A 15534-nucleotide genomic window follows, 5' to 3' on the forward strand; every position below is an offset into this window, starting at 1 on the left:
CAATCATTCATTATTTTATCTTCACATTATTGATAATCTGATGATCTAAAATTTTCATTGATATATGCAACCCTGTCCAATGATTAAAAAAAAATATTATTATCAAAAGAACCAACTTGAATTACTGCGGATAGATAAAAATCATCTTTAAAACGGTTAAATGCATCATAACCAGAGTAAAGGTCAATTCTTTTCTGCTGTTTGTGGATCAGCGCATTAAATTCTGAACTGTCGAAGACATTGTCTTATATTATTGCCATAATACAAAGTCAGGGACACTTATATATTTATACACTATTGAGTATTGTTATTATTATAATACAATAAACTGTTTAACTGATTAATTATTTTAATCTTCATGGCCATTCAAATGAAAAGGTTTAAATGAATTTTTGATTATTTTCTTTGAATCTATGGATTTAAAATGTTGATTTGTTTATCTCAATAATCTACAGTCATATTTTGATTATCAAATTATTCTCATAAGAAATTTCAATTAAATCGATAAGAAAATACTCTCTAATAATTAAAATTATCTGCTTTTTTTTTTTCGAATAAATTATTGACAAAAACATTCTTTTGTTGGAACAAAAAAATTTATATATATATTTATAATAATTGTATTTCTATAAATTCAATATCAGTTCATTTATATATTAAATTAGATTTTATAATTTTATATTCTATATCAAGAAAAAATAGTTACCTGTATTCGATTTCTAATTGCATTTATTATGAGTACCTTTCCCATATTTTTCAATAGAAAATTATTACATTCAGTATCACTAAGAAATTAAAATTAATTTATTTTGTATAAAATTGTGATTAAAATTGCTATCAGAATTAATCCAGTTATTGAATGACTCTCAGTGATTGCAATAAATTGATACTATCTACCATCTACAATAGAGAAAAATATTAATTCCATTTGAAGACTTCAGAGATGATTATTTTGTTTAAAAAAGATAATTTAAATCATTTAATCAGACAGTTTATTGTTATCTAGTCCTATGGAAAGGTATTGTCCATGAACTTGATAATAAATTGAGCAATGGTAAAGTAGACCCTGAGTCAGTATAAAAATCTCACCATTGTCAAATTACTACTAAAAATGTAGGAATAACAATATTTTTACGAAATTACACAGCTCTGTTGCGCTGAGTCATTTGAACTATTTATATTACCTAAACTACCGCGAAAATTGGACTCGTCGTGACCGGAGAAAGAATCGTTTATTCTTTCTTCATCCAAAGTAGCGGTTGTAGATGCATGGCTGGCTGATGATCGTCTCGACCGTGAAATATTTCCACGTTGGTTGTTTCCGAATGAAGGAGCTGGACTTGGAGACGGAGTATCTGGTGTTTCTGGTTCGTGTTGATTCTGTTGTTGCAGTTGTTGTTTCACAACAATCAACCGATTGAGTGAGGACGTTTGATTTTGAATACCAGATACAAAAGCTCGGTATCCAAGACTACAAATAAAATATTCTTATAAAATAAATAATACAAAATTAAATAACTAAAATTAATGACAATAAATAAATTTACCATTCTGAATGAGACCATTTAGTTAGAGTTAGAATTCCATCACGAAGATTAATAACAGAGTCTAACGTTTGCATAGGAGCGTGTGCTGCTCTAACAATTCTTGCCATCACTGAAGCGTCTCTAAGTATAGTTGTTAAAACTGCAGCCCATCCAAGACAACCAGCTTCTAAGAACAGCTGGAGAAGATACCTTAATTGTACTTCTGCTCGACTACTTGGCCCGGAAATAGTCGTCGAATGAACCTCAGGTGGTTCTAGATGATCAGCAATCCAACAAGTTCCGACAATTGACTCAACATCGTCACGCCAATTAGTACTGGCATCACTTGTAACACTTGTCGTTTCTTGAAGTATTCTTGAAGTCAATTTAGCTTCAGCTACAGGAAACTGAGTTTCTAAACTTGCCACTGGAGACACTATACTTGCATAAAGTGGTCTGGTGCTTGGTAAACTCGTGTATCCACTGTCTGGAGGTAAATCTGTATTGATATTCGAGTTTAGAACCATTAAAGATTGAGGTTCATTTTCAGGAGATTCTAGACTTATTGATTTTGATAATTCTAAAGGCGACCTCAAAGACATATGACTGTCTCTTCTTAATTTTTGAAGATGAGAAAGTGATACTGTTGGGTAGGGGAAACAAAAATCTTCATGTACTGCTTTCAAAGCCACAGCAAAGTCATCAATTCTTGCAGCTCGTTCCCGTTCTCTTCCCAACCAAGTAACTAAGTGAAAATCTAATTTAGCAGCAAAGTGACCCAAGTCTGCTAATCTTCTAGCCGTCAATAAACGTCTAGCATGTCTCTGAAGAATTACATCAATGAAAAATTCCTCCGCTGATGCTTCTTTATTATCACTTCTTTCAGTTTTAACACTAGGAACGGATTTTTTTCGTCTCATCACTGCGTTTCTCGTTTTTTCTAACATCGAAGAAGGTGGATCTTTGACTGTATTATCATGTTGAACTTTGGGAGTCACTGTAGTACTATAACTTCGACTTCGAGACACTTGCATGGTCCCTAATACTAAGGAGAGATCTTCTTCAGGAGAAACTGATGGTGTTGATGGAGGTCCAGCTAATTTTCCAGTTCCACCCCACGAAGTTCTTGGAGATTCAACATCATTTGGATCTATAGCTCGTAAAAAGCGAACTAGATCTCGTGATAATTCCCAACGACCTTGTTCCAATGCGGCATCAAGCAAAAGTGTTGCATGCTGCCGACTCACTGCAGATGGTTCCAAATTTTGTAAGATAATTAAGTAACTAGCTGCTGTATCTAATTGCTGTCGTTTCAAACAGTCTTGAAGAAGTTTTTTCGGCGATCCAGCAACAGAAAAAAGATAAGGCCACAAAGCAATTTCAGTTTTTCTTGCACACTGGACTACCGCTCGAGCCCAGACTCCAGGAAATTCACGGATAAATTCAACGACACTTGGAAGTTGAGCATCTGGAAGAGGTTCTTTACTGGTCGCCTCTTCCTCAAGAACTTCGTGAAGTAATAATTCTAGGGAATGTGAAAAGTACGGAAGAGAAACACACGATCTAGCTATTTCCCAAGCATGGTAGCCAAGATTTCTGTGAATGAGCTGCCGTAGTATTTGATGAAGATATACTTGACTTGTTAATTCAAGTAGACTAAAAGGCAGTGAAAACGGCGAGTTTGCATCAGACGTGTATAAGATAGTATCATTTTCAGCTCCAAGAATGATTGCGTCTTCAAATAAAATTGCTAGAGGATAAATTTTTAGATGGAATGGTAACATTATTCTTTTACTCATAAATGTATGAGCACTTTCTTGATGATTTCGTGGAAATAACGGTAACCATACTCGCATTCCATGGGCACCACAAAAAAGCCAAAGAGCTTCAGTTAGATGTGGCTTATCTCTTCGAGATCTCCAAGGTACCCATACGTTTTCCACGCAAGATGCAAGAACATTAGGCGCTCCACAGGTGAATAACTAAAAAAGATTAATTCCCAAGTTATTTTTAACAATTTCAAAATTATTAAAAATTGTTGAAAATACTTACAAGATCTGGATTATCAGTACAATGTTCTCTTTGTACCATCAAAAGTCTTCCAGATACATTAAGCAGTAGACTTTCAGGATGTGGATGACTTCCCGCAGTTTCAGCTCTAATTGTTGTTAAAGTAGCACTAACAACACAAGCAGGATGTACACAAAGTCCACTGATATCAACAATCTGAGTTCTAGTAAGTTCAAGACTTCCAGAGCCTTCAATACCTTCCAACTTCATATCAAAAATACTGACTTGAGCATTTGCACAAAAAGTTAGCAACCTTTCTTTCATGGTATTGAGCAGAAGAACTTGTGATGGCATTCGAACAGTCCTGACATAATTATTGTCTAATCGGGTGTCTTTAGGATATATTCTAATTTCATCTTTGTCTTCTAAAATTGAATAACTACTAGCAATGACGAATCCTCGATGCCACAAGAGGCCACCAGTGACAATAAAGTCCCTCTCCTGAGTTTCATTACCAAAAAGTTTCCACTTTCTTGTTAATAAAGAATAATGTGCTAGCCCAGTTCTACCAGCCACAGCGATGCTTTGTCCTTCATTATCTATTGCAGTATACTATAAATGCTGTTTAGAGTATCGTAACAAAAATATTGAGAGAAAAGTAATTAACTCACTCTAATTGGCCAATTAGAGCCACTGTAACTGCTAGGGATGGGAACAACAAGCCATTGTTTCGATCCAGCGATGGTTTGTGATATGGTGTTGTCATTTGGAATTTCATTTGTTAAATGATATCCTGGTACATCGGCCGTAATACCACCTAGATTCAGGTACAGACGGTCTTCCCCTTGAAGATATAAGTGTCCATGATGGCCCTGAAAATTTTATCATCTTAATAAATTATTTTATATAATAATTAATAAATAAAAAGCATGAAAATTACCATGCAAGGATTGACAGTAAGAGGACTCTTTACAAAATCTAATTGAATTAAAGAACGTTCATTTTTAGAAAGCTCATTTCCATTTTCTTCGTTGTGTAAAGGAAGGTTTGGAGATTCTCGTAGCATCCACAATTGATAGCCTTCAGCAGACCATTCCTAGAATTAATATTCAATGTATTAAAGGCTTAGAAACATATGGCAATGCGTAATAAAGTAATAATTACCATTGTGAGAATGTGCAAAGGATTATCTCGTGTAAGATCTACATGTAATCCATAATCCCATTTAAGAGTACACAATAAAAGTGCTCCAAACGTACTCCAAATAGCTAAACCTCCAGTATCCCACGCTAAAGCTATTGCACAACTGTCAGGAGTCCATCTTAAACATTTCACCCGTCCTGGTTTCCCAGGATAATCTTTGGATGATAAACTTAATGTATGAGACACTTCCAAACCGCCTGTTGACTCATCAACATAATATACAACACCTTCAGCATTCTCTCGACCAAATGCAATTAATCTGTATTTGTGATTTACAGCAGCACATGTAGCATCATCTAAATACCTTGCCCAAATACCTTGTACTTGATTTGGATCAAATTTCAATGACTGAGCTGTCAAAAAGGCAGCTTTTCCGTTGCTTAAAACAACAGCAAAGCCTCCAACTAGTGGTGAATATTCAATATCTGTTACATAAACATTATTTTCTGTTATTGGCACTGCAACGGTTGAAATTTGTTGATCAATACTAAATGGTATTCTTTGAAGATCTAAAGAATAATCACGATTTACAGTTCCTTCCCATCGTTGTCTCATTATATGACGTGTTCTTGTAGCTACCATCAGTTCATCTCTTATACAAACTAATGAACTTATTCCTCCGTCTATCCATACAGGCATTACAAATGTTATTACTAATGAAGGAATGACTTCTTTGATGAAAAGCTCAGCACTGTCACGTTTTAAACTTGTTACCGGAGAATCTTTTAGCTCATATAAACCTCGATTATCATTTCCGCTCTCCATTATTCGATAAAATAATAAATAACTATCAGAAGTCTGCAAAAATAATTAAAAAGTTAATGATTACTTGTAAATAAATAATTAAATTTACGAGCTATCAGATTATATAATATAATTGTTTTGAAATAATTGATGCTATTTTGCGAGTAATCAAGAATTCTTTTACAATTCCGAGTACGTGTCTGTGAATTTTTATCTGTTGTCTATTTTTATACTTTATGTTTGATGGTATAACTGTGTACTTACTGCTATCGTTAGCATAGTAGAATCTGGTTTCCATTGAACCAAGATGTTATCTCCATATTTCCTTAAAGAATCTTTGGTCCGTCTGTTGAAAACAATTGGCACACATGGCTGAAATGATAAATTATTATTAGAAAATGATGTATTAAAAGAGATAAAATATCAATTATTTAATTAAATTTTTAACTTGACGTATTTTTTTAAAAGTTTACAAACAGGAATGGAATCAAATTACTATGGATATCTATAGCAAATAAAAGAAATTGATATTGGAGTTCAATAGTAAAAGTTGAAGTGGAAGATACGAAAGTTAATAACCTATATACATGAATTTATTGTTTAGAAAGTTGAAAGTTTATCACCATAATAAATAAAAATGTGTAACTACCTTGCAATACCATATTTCGAGAGTATCTTTTGTTAAAAGAGCAAATAAAATTTTATCCCTATTGCACACTATTGCATTTATTTCTTCAGGTTCTGTAGGGTTCAAAACCCTGGGCCAACCGATTGGAAAAAACATGATTTCTTTACAATTATAAGCAAAAATTACAATCACATGATGTGTCGAGGATCTTTTAAATATAAAAACAACTCCAAAAATATCTAAATTTTTTCGTGATTCATTTTAATAGAGTAATCAGTATAAACTGTTAAAGGTTATAATTATTACTAAATGTCTGTTAATGTACTTGAATAAAACTAATTAAATTTTCTAAACGACACGAAGGAGAAATCGACAACACAACTTTAAAATGGCGAATGATACTACTACTGCCACCGCATATGTGGAACACATAACAATTTAAAATTCCTGATTATTTACAAACACTTTTTTGCTCTGAATTCTACATTTCAAGAGTTAGCAATAAATAACTACATACATCTTTTAAATTATGTAGTATTTGTTTGATTAAATAATTTTAAATATCCAAAACGAATAATAATTCTTTTATTAATAATTGAAATTTTGATAATAATAAAAGTAATAAAATAACAAAGTGATATTATTGTCAAGTTATTTTATTATCTGGTCTGAGAAGACTCATAAATATCTAATTTAAACGATGATAGTAAATATTATTATTCATATTCAAAATAGTTACTAGTAATCGGTAAAATCAGAAGGAAACTACACCCTAATTCTGGCATACTTTTCTGCGAATTAGTCATAACCTAAAAATATCATGTCAGAGTAATGTTTCAATGTAAACGCCAAATGTAAACAAATAGTTTGTTTAAAGAATAAAATTAATTAGCATTGAATAAAATGGCATCTCCAGCAACTTTTAATGCTGAAACTGCCAAAGGTATTGAAATTAAAATGGATTTATAAATTAAATTCTTTATATTAAATATGTAATAATTATAATTATTTTTTAGCTGCTCTCACAGACGTTTTATCAGCTCTCAATACTCCAGAAAATATACAAAAGCTCAATGAAGCTAAGGAAAGTTCAGGGAATGAAATGCTTAAAATGATGCAATTTGTTTTTCCAATAGTGACGCAAATTCAAATGGATGTAATTAAGAATTATGGTTTCACAGAAGGGAGAGAAGGAACAATACAATTTGCACAATTCATTAGAACATTGGAGCGTGAAGATCCAGAAATTGCAAGGCTCCATAATAAAGTGAGATCATATTATTTACCTCCAGTAGCAAGTAGCCCTTCTGCTGAAACTTCGCTTTAAACATATAAACATAATGTTATTAAAATTCAATACTGCCATTTTATGATTAGTGTTCTCAAATAATTACTCAAGTATCAATAGTTAAAATTTAAATAATTCAAGTCATAACAGTTTTAAATAAATAGAGTTGCGATCTAAATGAGATTAAATTAAAATATAACTTATTAAGTTAAGTATATAAAATTTCAAATGTTTATTTATGATTTCATGATGTGCAATTTATCTGAGAATATATATATATACGTCGTTTTATTTACAAAAAAATTAATAAATTTTATAAGCATATGAATTATTTTTTTAAATATTTTATTCTTAGTCTTACATATAAAATGTAAATCATACGGCAACTTTTAAAACTTATTTTCAAGTCTTACGATCAATGAAATATTGAATAAAATCGAACTTCATTCTGACTTATTTATTTTTACAAGACATAAAAATGCAACGTTTATCAATCAAGTGCATCCAAAAATTGGAAATTAGCACAAAATACACAGTATAATAAATATTTTCATTAATTCTCTATATAATACCATAATAATCATTATTATAATTATAATAAATACTTCTCATAACATAATAATTATTTAATAATAAAAGAAACTGAAAATTTAATAGCCATTGATATAATTATTGAAACCATTATAATGCTATGATTAATCTACAAAAATATATTTCATTAAAGAATTTGCTGAAATTTCATTTCATTTTCATAGCGAATTGCATTAAGCGTTAACTTTTAGCTCATTACTATCGCTTATATCTACAATATTCATCAAATAAATATAAATAAAATTCATTATTCAAATTTGTTTATATAATAGGTCCATTGGTGTAAAATTGTCATATGAAAATGTTTATTATTTATTATTGTTTCATTGGTTGCTGATGTATTTTTATGAATGAAACAAAAAAACTACAAGTGAATTAAACCACTAGATATTCCTATAAAAATAGAAAAAAAATACATTGAAAATTTGTACATTTGTTTACTATCAAACCAGTAATCAGTAATGACGTTGATAATTTTTACAAATTATCATGAATTATTCATAATAGTAAATTGTGTACAATTCATTCACAATTATTGAATTATATCCAATAATTATTGTAATAATAATTAGGAAGAAATTGTTCAAAAAAATGTAGTAAGTTGTAGAAATGTTTATATTGAAATTAAAGCTATTTAGTGTAACATGATATTGATTACATTAATTTGGAAAATTAATATAAAATATATTAATAATTGTTTGCTGAAAAAAAAAAATATTTTTATTTGGACTCTTTGATTGTAAATAAATGAATAAAAATATTAAATTGGTATATGTGTATATGATAAAATGTACAGTGTTCATAATACCATCTTGATTAACTTGATGTTAGTAATACATATTCTAATATTTGATCATCGTTCATATGATGAAAGAAATACCCCCATGATTATATACAATTACGTTCACTTATTCACTAACCCTACATAATTATTTATTTTAGTATAAATTAAAAAAATATCAGCAGAAATTATCATCATTGTCTTAATTAACCAGCAAAAAAATCGTATCGATCATTACATTGATAAAGCATTTTTATTATTATTATTATTATTATTATTATTATTATTATTATTATTATTATTAGTTTAATTTTTTACATACTTTCATAATAATTTGCTGTTAAGCTTGAAGCAACTATATATCTTTTCTTTGACAAAATTCTAATAAACCTGCATTATCAGATGAAAAATAAATGATTTATCAAATAACACCAAAGGACCTATAAATTTTATTCTTTGATTGAATTAATCTTGTTTTCAATAAACAAATATGATCAGTAAATTTATAAAAAATTTTTTTTGCGAATTAAACCCTGTTTGATTTAACACATTATAATTTTTATATTACCTAATTGAATAATTAAATAAATAATAATAAAAAATTACAATTTATTTATGTATAAATTTTTTATGAATATCAAAAGAATGGATCTACCATTGTTACGTAATTTACAAATTGTTCAGTTATTTTTATGAAATTGAATTATTTAATTGTTTCAATTATCGAGCGTAAAGATTTTCGAATCAATACCTTATACATGAAAAATATACTATATTCGAGAAGAGCGTGTATAAAATCTAATTTATTCTCGAGTAAATGTAATTTTTTTCCGTTCAATTATTTGATATTAAGATCTATGATTATTGTTGATCATCATATTACTTTTTTAATAATTAATTTTAATGTGAAGAAGGAAATGAATGTATACGTCAACTCGACAAAAGTATACAGTCGATTTTCGTTTTTAAACTTTAATTTTTTATGATTTGAATTTCGGAATTTATATTATACAGAATTATTATTTAAGAATTATTCGTTTTTTTTTATTTTACCTTTTTATTGTAATTCTAGTTGTAATTTAATATTCCGTTTTATTTTATTGTTATTTCATAAATGTTCTTTTGATCTATTTTTTTTTTTTTATTTAATAAATTGTTTTAAATAATTGTTGTTACTATTTTTGTTGATTTATCTCATGTATTAATCAGCTACGAAAGGAATGGATTGGCTGTAGTTGATGCAGCTCCATTTCCTGTCCAAGGTTCCTGTCGAATCTGATTGATTGAAGGACGTGGTGGTGGTGGTGTTACAGTTGCAAATGGATTAGCAGCATAAGCTGAAAAATTAGAATAGTTTTATGATTTATTTACTTAAAACCAAATCAGAAATATTATAAATATGCAAATTAGTCATTTTTCACTAATAAAGTTAATGTTATTTCCAATCGTATTGAAAACATACATGCATTTTATACGCTTTAAATATTAGTTAAATATTTATTAACCATATAAATATATTTTTGATCATGTAGACATGCGTTGAACACCCATACCATGCGTTGCAATAATGTTGAATCCCATAAATACTTACGGGAGTTACTTCCATCGAAATGCTATTTTACGAAAATTATTTTTTAATAGTAATATAAGTTGAAAAATTTGGAATATATAAAAAAAAAACTAAATAACAGTTAATTGTTAAACATAGGAAGATAAAGTAGTTTCCAATGAGTTGATTGAAATTCATTGACTCTATTCGCTTGAATGAAACAAAAAATAATGGACATAGTATACTAGCTGTTGAACGCATTTAACTAAGTAATATAAGATAATGAAGTACAATAAATGAATTATGAAATGCTTGTGAATGATTTATAATGTTTTATATAATGATTAATTACAGTTAGTTATTGTCAGACATTATAAAAAAAAATATTCTTTAACAGTTAAAAATTTACCAGTTGTTGGAGCAGCAGGAGCTTTGATTGTTGATGTGCTCACGAGATTGTCAAGATTGACAAGGGCAGAGTTCTCTCCAAGAAATGATTGTGGTGTTTTTTTAACAGCACCTGTACTTTGAGATGGTAAATTATCATTCAAAGTTCCAAGATCAAATGGATCTGGTGACATTGTACCACCTAAAATAGATACAAACATTATTTATCCAATTTAAAATAAATGAAATGATCATAAAATATATTTATAAATAATTTATATACCATTATTAATTGGTTGAGGGCTTGCACCAATTTTATTTCTATTGGTAATAATATCAAATTCATCTAAATCACCGGGAGAACTTGCAGAAGCATTTCCTTGGGTTTGAGTATTAAAATTATTAAAAGTACTCCCAGAATTTCCAAATCCATTGGTGTTGCTACTAAATCCAGTTGCATTGACGTTGAAACCAATATTTTGTGGTGATTGTGCAGTGAATCCAATATTTTGCGTAAGCGTCGAGTTATTAAACGACGTGGACGGTGTTGTCAAGGCTTCAGTAGTTGTTGGTGAAAGAGACCAAGGATCATTGGTACGTGGCGATGCAACAGTTGCTGGAGATGGTGCAGGTGCTCGCCATGGATCAACAGAGGCAGCTAAACATCAATGATAAATAAACTTTTAGTAATCATTATAGCGTTAAGTTAGATAAATCTTAAATTAATTTTTCAAAAATAAAATGAATTACCTGAAGATCCTAATATTGAAAAACCAAAAAGAAGATATTAAAAAAATTTAATAAATAAAAAAAATTATAAGTTTAAAAAAAAATAATAATGTCTATGATAAAAATATTAGTAATCTTTGAATACTTCTAAGAAGAGATAAGTAAAATAAAAAAAATTACTTGGACGCTGAGGAGGAACTGGAGCCCATGGATCAATGGGCTGCGTTGTACTCGTTGTAGGAACACTCCAAGGATCGGCATGAGCCTAAAAATATATTTGATTGAGTATATTTAAACAATTATCTAATTGTAAGTGTATAAATAACATTTAGTTAATAATAATATAAAACTATTTATATATACAAAATATTATCAACACACGACATACCTTGTAGTCGTAATAGCTAGATAAATCCAATGACTGGCATGCAAGTGCAAAAAACATTGACGTTTCATGCAAATAATGATTTTAATTCTTAAATAACGTGCAAACTACATTTTAAATCATTGTAAAAGAGTTAAATAATGTACCTGCGGTCTTGGTGGTGGAGGTACAATGGGAATACCCCAAGGATCAACTTGCTGCTGTTGTTGCTGTTGTGGCTGTGGTTGAGGACCTCCACCACTGGCTTCACCCAAGTTCACATCAAGCAAATCGAGCATGTGGCTTGCTTTTTCAGTCGGCGGTGCTCTATAAATTAATAAGAAATTTATAAATAAATTGCACTCCAATCAATTAAGATAATTTTTTGCAATCTTTCTTTACAAAATAATATTCTTTTAGTCACAAGAAAAATTAATAGAGTTTAGTTTCTTATTACTAATTGCAAATACAGTTATTTAGTACGTAATTAAATTGTTCGAATAATCTGTATATAATTATTTTGTCTTCATTAAAATATATTGAGAGAAATATAAATAAATAGATGTATAAAATATTCAAATGAATTATTAAAGAAGAAAGTATTCAAAAGGTATAAGACATTAAAATGCAAATGAATAGTACAATGGGAGAATTAAAATTGATATTAAGTCGACAATAGAAAAATCTTTAAAGATACAAATCTTACTTGAAATCTTGTTGGCTCTGGCTGAGAGCAAGTTGCAATCTAACATCGTCACTGCGTCTTCTTTGTTCTTCTTGTTCAGCTTCCTCTCGTGACATAGCAAGAGCCAATTGTAGTTGTAATTCCTCTTCACCGACAGTTTGTGGTCTTGCAGCTTCCAATTCGGCTAAACAATACATTATTTCCATTGTGCAAGAGGATTATTTTAATTTTAAAAATTATATGATGCATTCCATATTCTATATCTACGCCAATAACTCTATTTTTATATTTCATATAACACTTAACTTGATTACATAAAAAAAAACTCATCAATCAACTATGGTACAGTTAAGAGCTCTATATCAACTATCAAATAAAATTCAAAGAACAAAAAATTAATAATAATGGAGATAAAGAATTTTAATCTTACGTTTTGATTCGGTTTTATTGCGATAGGGTTCCCAATCTGGAGAACACAACTGTAATAAAATTATAAGGTGATTAATTATTAATACTCCTAGACCCTTTATTGTATTCCTGATAAATACTTACATCTCCCACAGAATCTAAGCCATCACTTCCGAAACCGCTAACGGATTGAGCAAATCTTTCTTTAGCTTTTAAAGCTCGAGCTCGTTCATTTCGTAATCTTTCGTCGTCTTTTAATAAGGCCACTAATTGTTTAGCTTTTTCTCTTACATTAATTCCTTGATCCTTGATTCCTTCCATATGTTGAAAGTCTTTAAGTGTTTGTATAGCAAATATATTCTCTTTACACTGCTGTGCCACTTTTTCTGAACCTGTTTTAATTAAATATTCTAATAGAACCAAAGCTTTGTAAACATGCCGCCAATTTTTTCCATGATCATTGAGTCGTTTCCATAACATTTGCATTATTTCAGTAAATGCTACTACATTGTAAGTTAAATCGGCTATTTCAGCCATCAACGTGCTGCTAGGACCCCATGGATCGTTGCTTGTTGCTTTCCTTACTGCTTTCTACACATGGAAAAATAAAAAAAAGGTTAATAATCTTATTAAGTGATTCTCATTTAATTATATAAGTATTTAGTGAATTCTTCAGTCTACTTTGACTAATGATAAACAAAAAATAATTTATTTATTTATTTATAATTAATATTTTGTAACTATTAAAAAGAGGATAATTTATTTTTAAAAATAGTCAACATTCATTGATAAAAAAGACAAAAAAATTTATATGATTAATTACCTGAGCATTGCTGTAGTTGTGAGCAAGGTTCAAAATATCACGCCTAATGCCTGCTAGATTAACTTGCATTACGTCTTGGCCTTGTCTTCTCATCTGAAACAATAGAGTTGGTGTAGAAAAAACAGTTAGCAAGTTTTACTTTAAGTTGAATAAATTTTAAACTTATTTATATTGTGGTTAATATAAAAAAGTAGATTAGAAAAAAAAAACATAAAAAATACTAACTTTTCCAAAATAACTTATATGTATTCTCTTTGTTTAAAACTGACCAATCGTCACTGTTTTCCTAGAAAAAATAAAATGTATATACTTTTATTATGTTTTATCAGTAGTTATTATCTTAATATTATCTTATCATGACCAGTAAAACTTTTGGGTTATTTATTTTAAATAATTCAAAATTTATGTTAACAAAAATGAAGAACTTATTTTTTACTTGGTATTCTATAAATAAATAATCACAATAAAATAAACAGTATAAATGGAGCACTTTTATTGTTAAAAAATAAAGTTCTATCTTTAGTTCTTAGAGAAATATTCAAGGACTGTTAGATGCTTCAATCAATGTCACTTATGCAGGTCATTACCACTTAGTAAAGTGAGTAATTCAACAGCTATAGACTACTTCTTGTCTTCTACCTGTTTTTTTTGTGTTGTGAATAAGTGACGTGACTAAATAAAAAAAGAGTCAAGTTAAAAAAAAAAGAAAAAAAGAGGGGAAAAAAATTGTACAAAAACTATCTTGTCTCCAACATTTCCCTAAATTATAAACTTTTCAGTTAAATATATTTCATGATCAAGTTTTAGGGCTTCCTAGAAAAGAATTTAAGTACATTACACGTTTTACTGACCGTGAACTAATCGATTTTACCTGCAGTTTCATTTCCATGTGATTGGATTATACATAAATAATTGATAAAAACAATTACATAAACTGCCAATAGTGATATTATTTAGAGTTTTTCAATCAAAACAAATCGTTATTAAATAAATAAAAATTATAGAAGAATTATTTTTATGTAAATATTGACTTTTAAAGTGAAAGTGTATTAAATCTTTTAAAATATTCATTGAAGTAAATATGCAACACGTTTGAATAACTAATAGTATTTTATATATTAATTTAAGTAGTTTAAACAAGATAGATAAAAGCTTAATTATTATTGAATTATATATAAATATAAAAGATATTCAAACACTTTTAATTAAAAAAAGAATTTTTTTAAACAGACTTTTAAACAAAACTTACACTTGCCAATATTTAAAAAATCACAACTAATATTGAAAGAAGCTGTATCCGATAATGATAAACTAAACTTGATAATATTTATTCATATCACTTTACCACCCATTTTTTAAATAGAATAAATAGTTTATTTAAAAGTTATCATTAAATGCACAAGTTGATATAATCAATCATCAAAAAAAAAAAAACATGAAACTAATTTAAAGACTTCTGATGTTGGAATAAAAAAAAAAAGAGAGAAAATTGAGAAAGCTTTAAAAATATTTTAAAATAGAATTAAATTAAAATTTAAAGTAGGTTCATCTTTTATAAACCGTTATTTTGAAAATTATAAAGATAATAACATGTAAACATAAGATATATATCTTTTAATAATGGAGATACATCAGTAAGTTAATCTAATTATTCATGAATAAATGAGGTTTAATTTTTCTAAGTAAATTGTTATGTTTTTTTTGTCGTATTATTGTGATGAAATTAGTCATTCATCTTTCCAAGAACTCATTGAAAAAATAGGATGAAATATATTTTATGTAAAGCTTTCTTTAATGAAAAAGATACATTTTTGAGGT

General features: G+C 28.7%; 3 protein-coding genes across 4 annotated transcripts; 1 reads left to right on the top strand and 2 right to left on the bottom strand.

The window, feature by feature from the left end:
• Nucleotides 1-633: 633 nt before the first annotated feature.
• Nucleotides 634-6523, bottom strand: Rich (Guanine nucleotide exchange factor subunit Rich). The gene is made up of 8 exons (XM_035084039.1): nucleotides 6133-6523; nucleotides 5748-5855; nucleotides 4701-5537; nucleotides 4477-4632; nucleotides 4208-4408; nucleotides 3579-4148; nucleotides 1548-3508; nucleotides 634-1471 (listed from the first exon to the last, which is right to left on the bottom strand). Exons 1-8 carry the CDS (start codon nucleotides 6265-6267, stop codon nucleotides 1132-1134), a joined length of 4308 nt encoding a protein of 1435 aa, XP_034939930.1. The 5' UTR covers nucleotides 6268-6523; the 3' UTR covers nucleotides 634-1131.
• A 276-nt stretch (nucleotides 6524-6799) lies between these two features.
• Nucleotides 6800-8251, top strand: LOC118067364 (protein C10). The gene is made up of 2 exons (XM_035084040.1): nucleotides 6800-7054; nucleotides 7128-8251. The coding sequence occupies exons 1-2, from the start codon at nucleotides 7015-7017 to the stop codon at nucleotides 7436-7438; spliced, it is 351 nt and encodes a 116-aa protein (XP_034939931.1). The 5' UTR covers nucleotides 6800-7014; the 3' UTR covers nucleotides 7439-8251.
• A 1648-nt stretch (nucleotides 8252-9899) lies between these two features.
• On the bottom strand, nucleotides 9900-14056 carry lqf (epsin homolog lqf). 2 transcript variants are annotated; one of them, XM_035084052.1, is made up of 11 exons: nucleotides 13942-14056; nucleotides 13717-13809; nucleotides 13038-13484; nucleotides 12916-12964; nucleotides 12507-12669; nucleotides 11968-12127; nucleotides 11825-11857; nucleotides 11617-11701; nucleotides 10991-11365; nucleotides 10730-10909; nucleotides 9900-10108 (listed from the first exon to the last, which is right to left on the bottom strand). In XM_035084052.1, exons 2-11 carry the CDS (start codon nucleotides 13807-13809, stop codon nucleotides 9981-9983), a joined length of 1713 nt encoding a protein of 570 aa, XP_034939943.1. In that variant the 5' UTR covers nucleotides 13942-14056; the 3' UTR covers nucleotides 9900-9980. The 2 variants fall into 2 exon arrangements, with proteins under 2 accessions (XP_034939943.1, XP_034939944.1); XM_035084053.1 differs by lacking the exon at nucleotides 11825-11857.
• Nucleotides 14057-15534: the final 1478 nt, after the last annotated feature.

Source organism: Chelonus insularis, unplaced genomic scaffold (assembly GCF_013357705.1).
Source record: "Chelonus insularis isolate UGA/USDA-ARS -01 unplaced genomic scaffold, ASM1335770v1 contig_381_pilon, whole genome shotgun sequence".
NCBI classification, from domain to species: Eukaryota; Metazoa; Arthropoda; class Insecta; order Hymenoptera; family Braconidae; genus Chelonus; species Chelonus insularis.

Coding starts and splice junctions, on each gene's coding strand:
- lqf (XM_035084052.1), bottom strand. CDS start 13,809: ATGAGAAGACAAGGCCAAGACGTAATGCAAGTTAATCTAGCAGGCATT. Junction 13,485..13,716: donor ACAACTACAGCAATGCTCAG/GTAATTAATCAT, acceptor TTCCATGTGTAG/AAAGCAGTAAGGAAAGCAAC. Junction 11,366..11,616: donor AGTTCCTCCTCAGCGTCCAA/GTAATTTTTTTT, acceptor ATTGATGTTTAG/CTGCCTCTGTTGATCCATGG.
- Rich (XM_035084039.1), bottom strand. CDS start 6,267: ATGTTTTTTCCAATCGGTTGGCCCAGGGTTTTGAACCCTACAGAACCT. Junction 5,538..5,747: donor CTACTATGCTAACGATAGCA/GTAAGTACACAG, acceptor TTATTTTTGCAG/ACTTCTGATAGTTATTTATT. Junction 4,409..4,476: donor TTACTGTCAATCCTTGCATG/GTAATTTTCATG, acceptor TAAAATTTTCAG/GGCCATCATGGACACTTATA.
- LOC118067364 (XM_035084040.1), top strand. CDS start 7,015: ATGGCATCTCCAGCAACTTTTAATGCTGAAACTGCCAAAG. Junction 7,055..7,127: donor TAATGCTGAAACTGCCAAAG/GTATTGAAATTA, acceptor ATTATTTTTTAG/CTGCTCTCACAGACGTTTTA.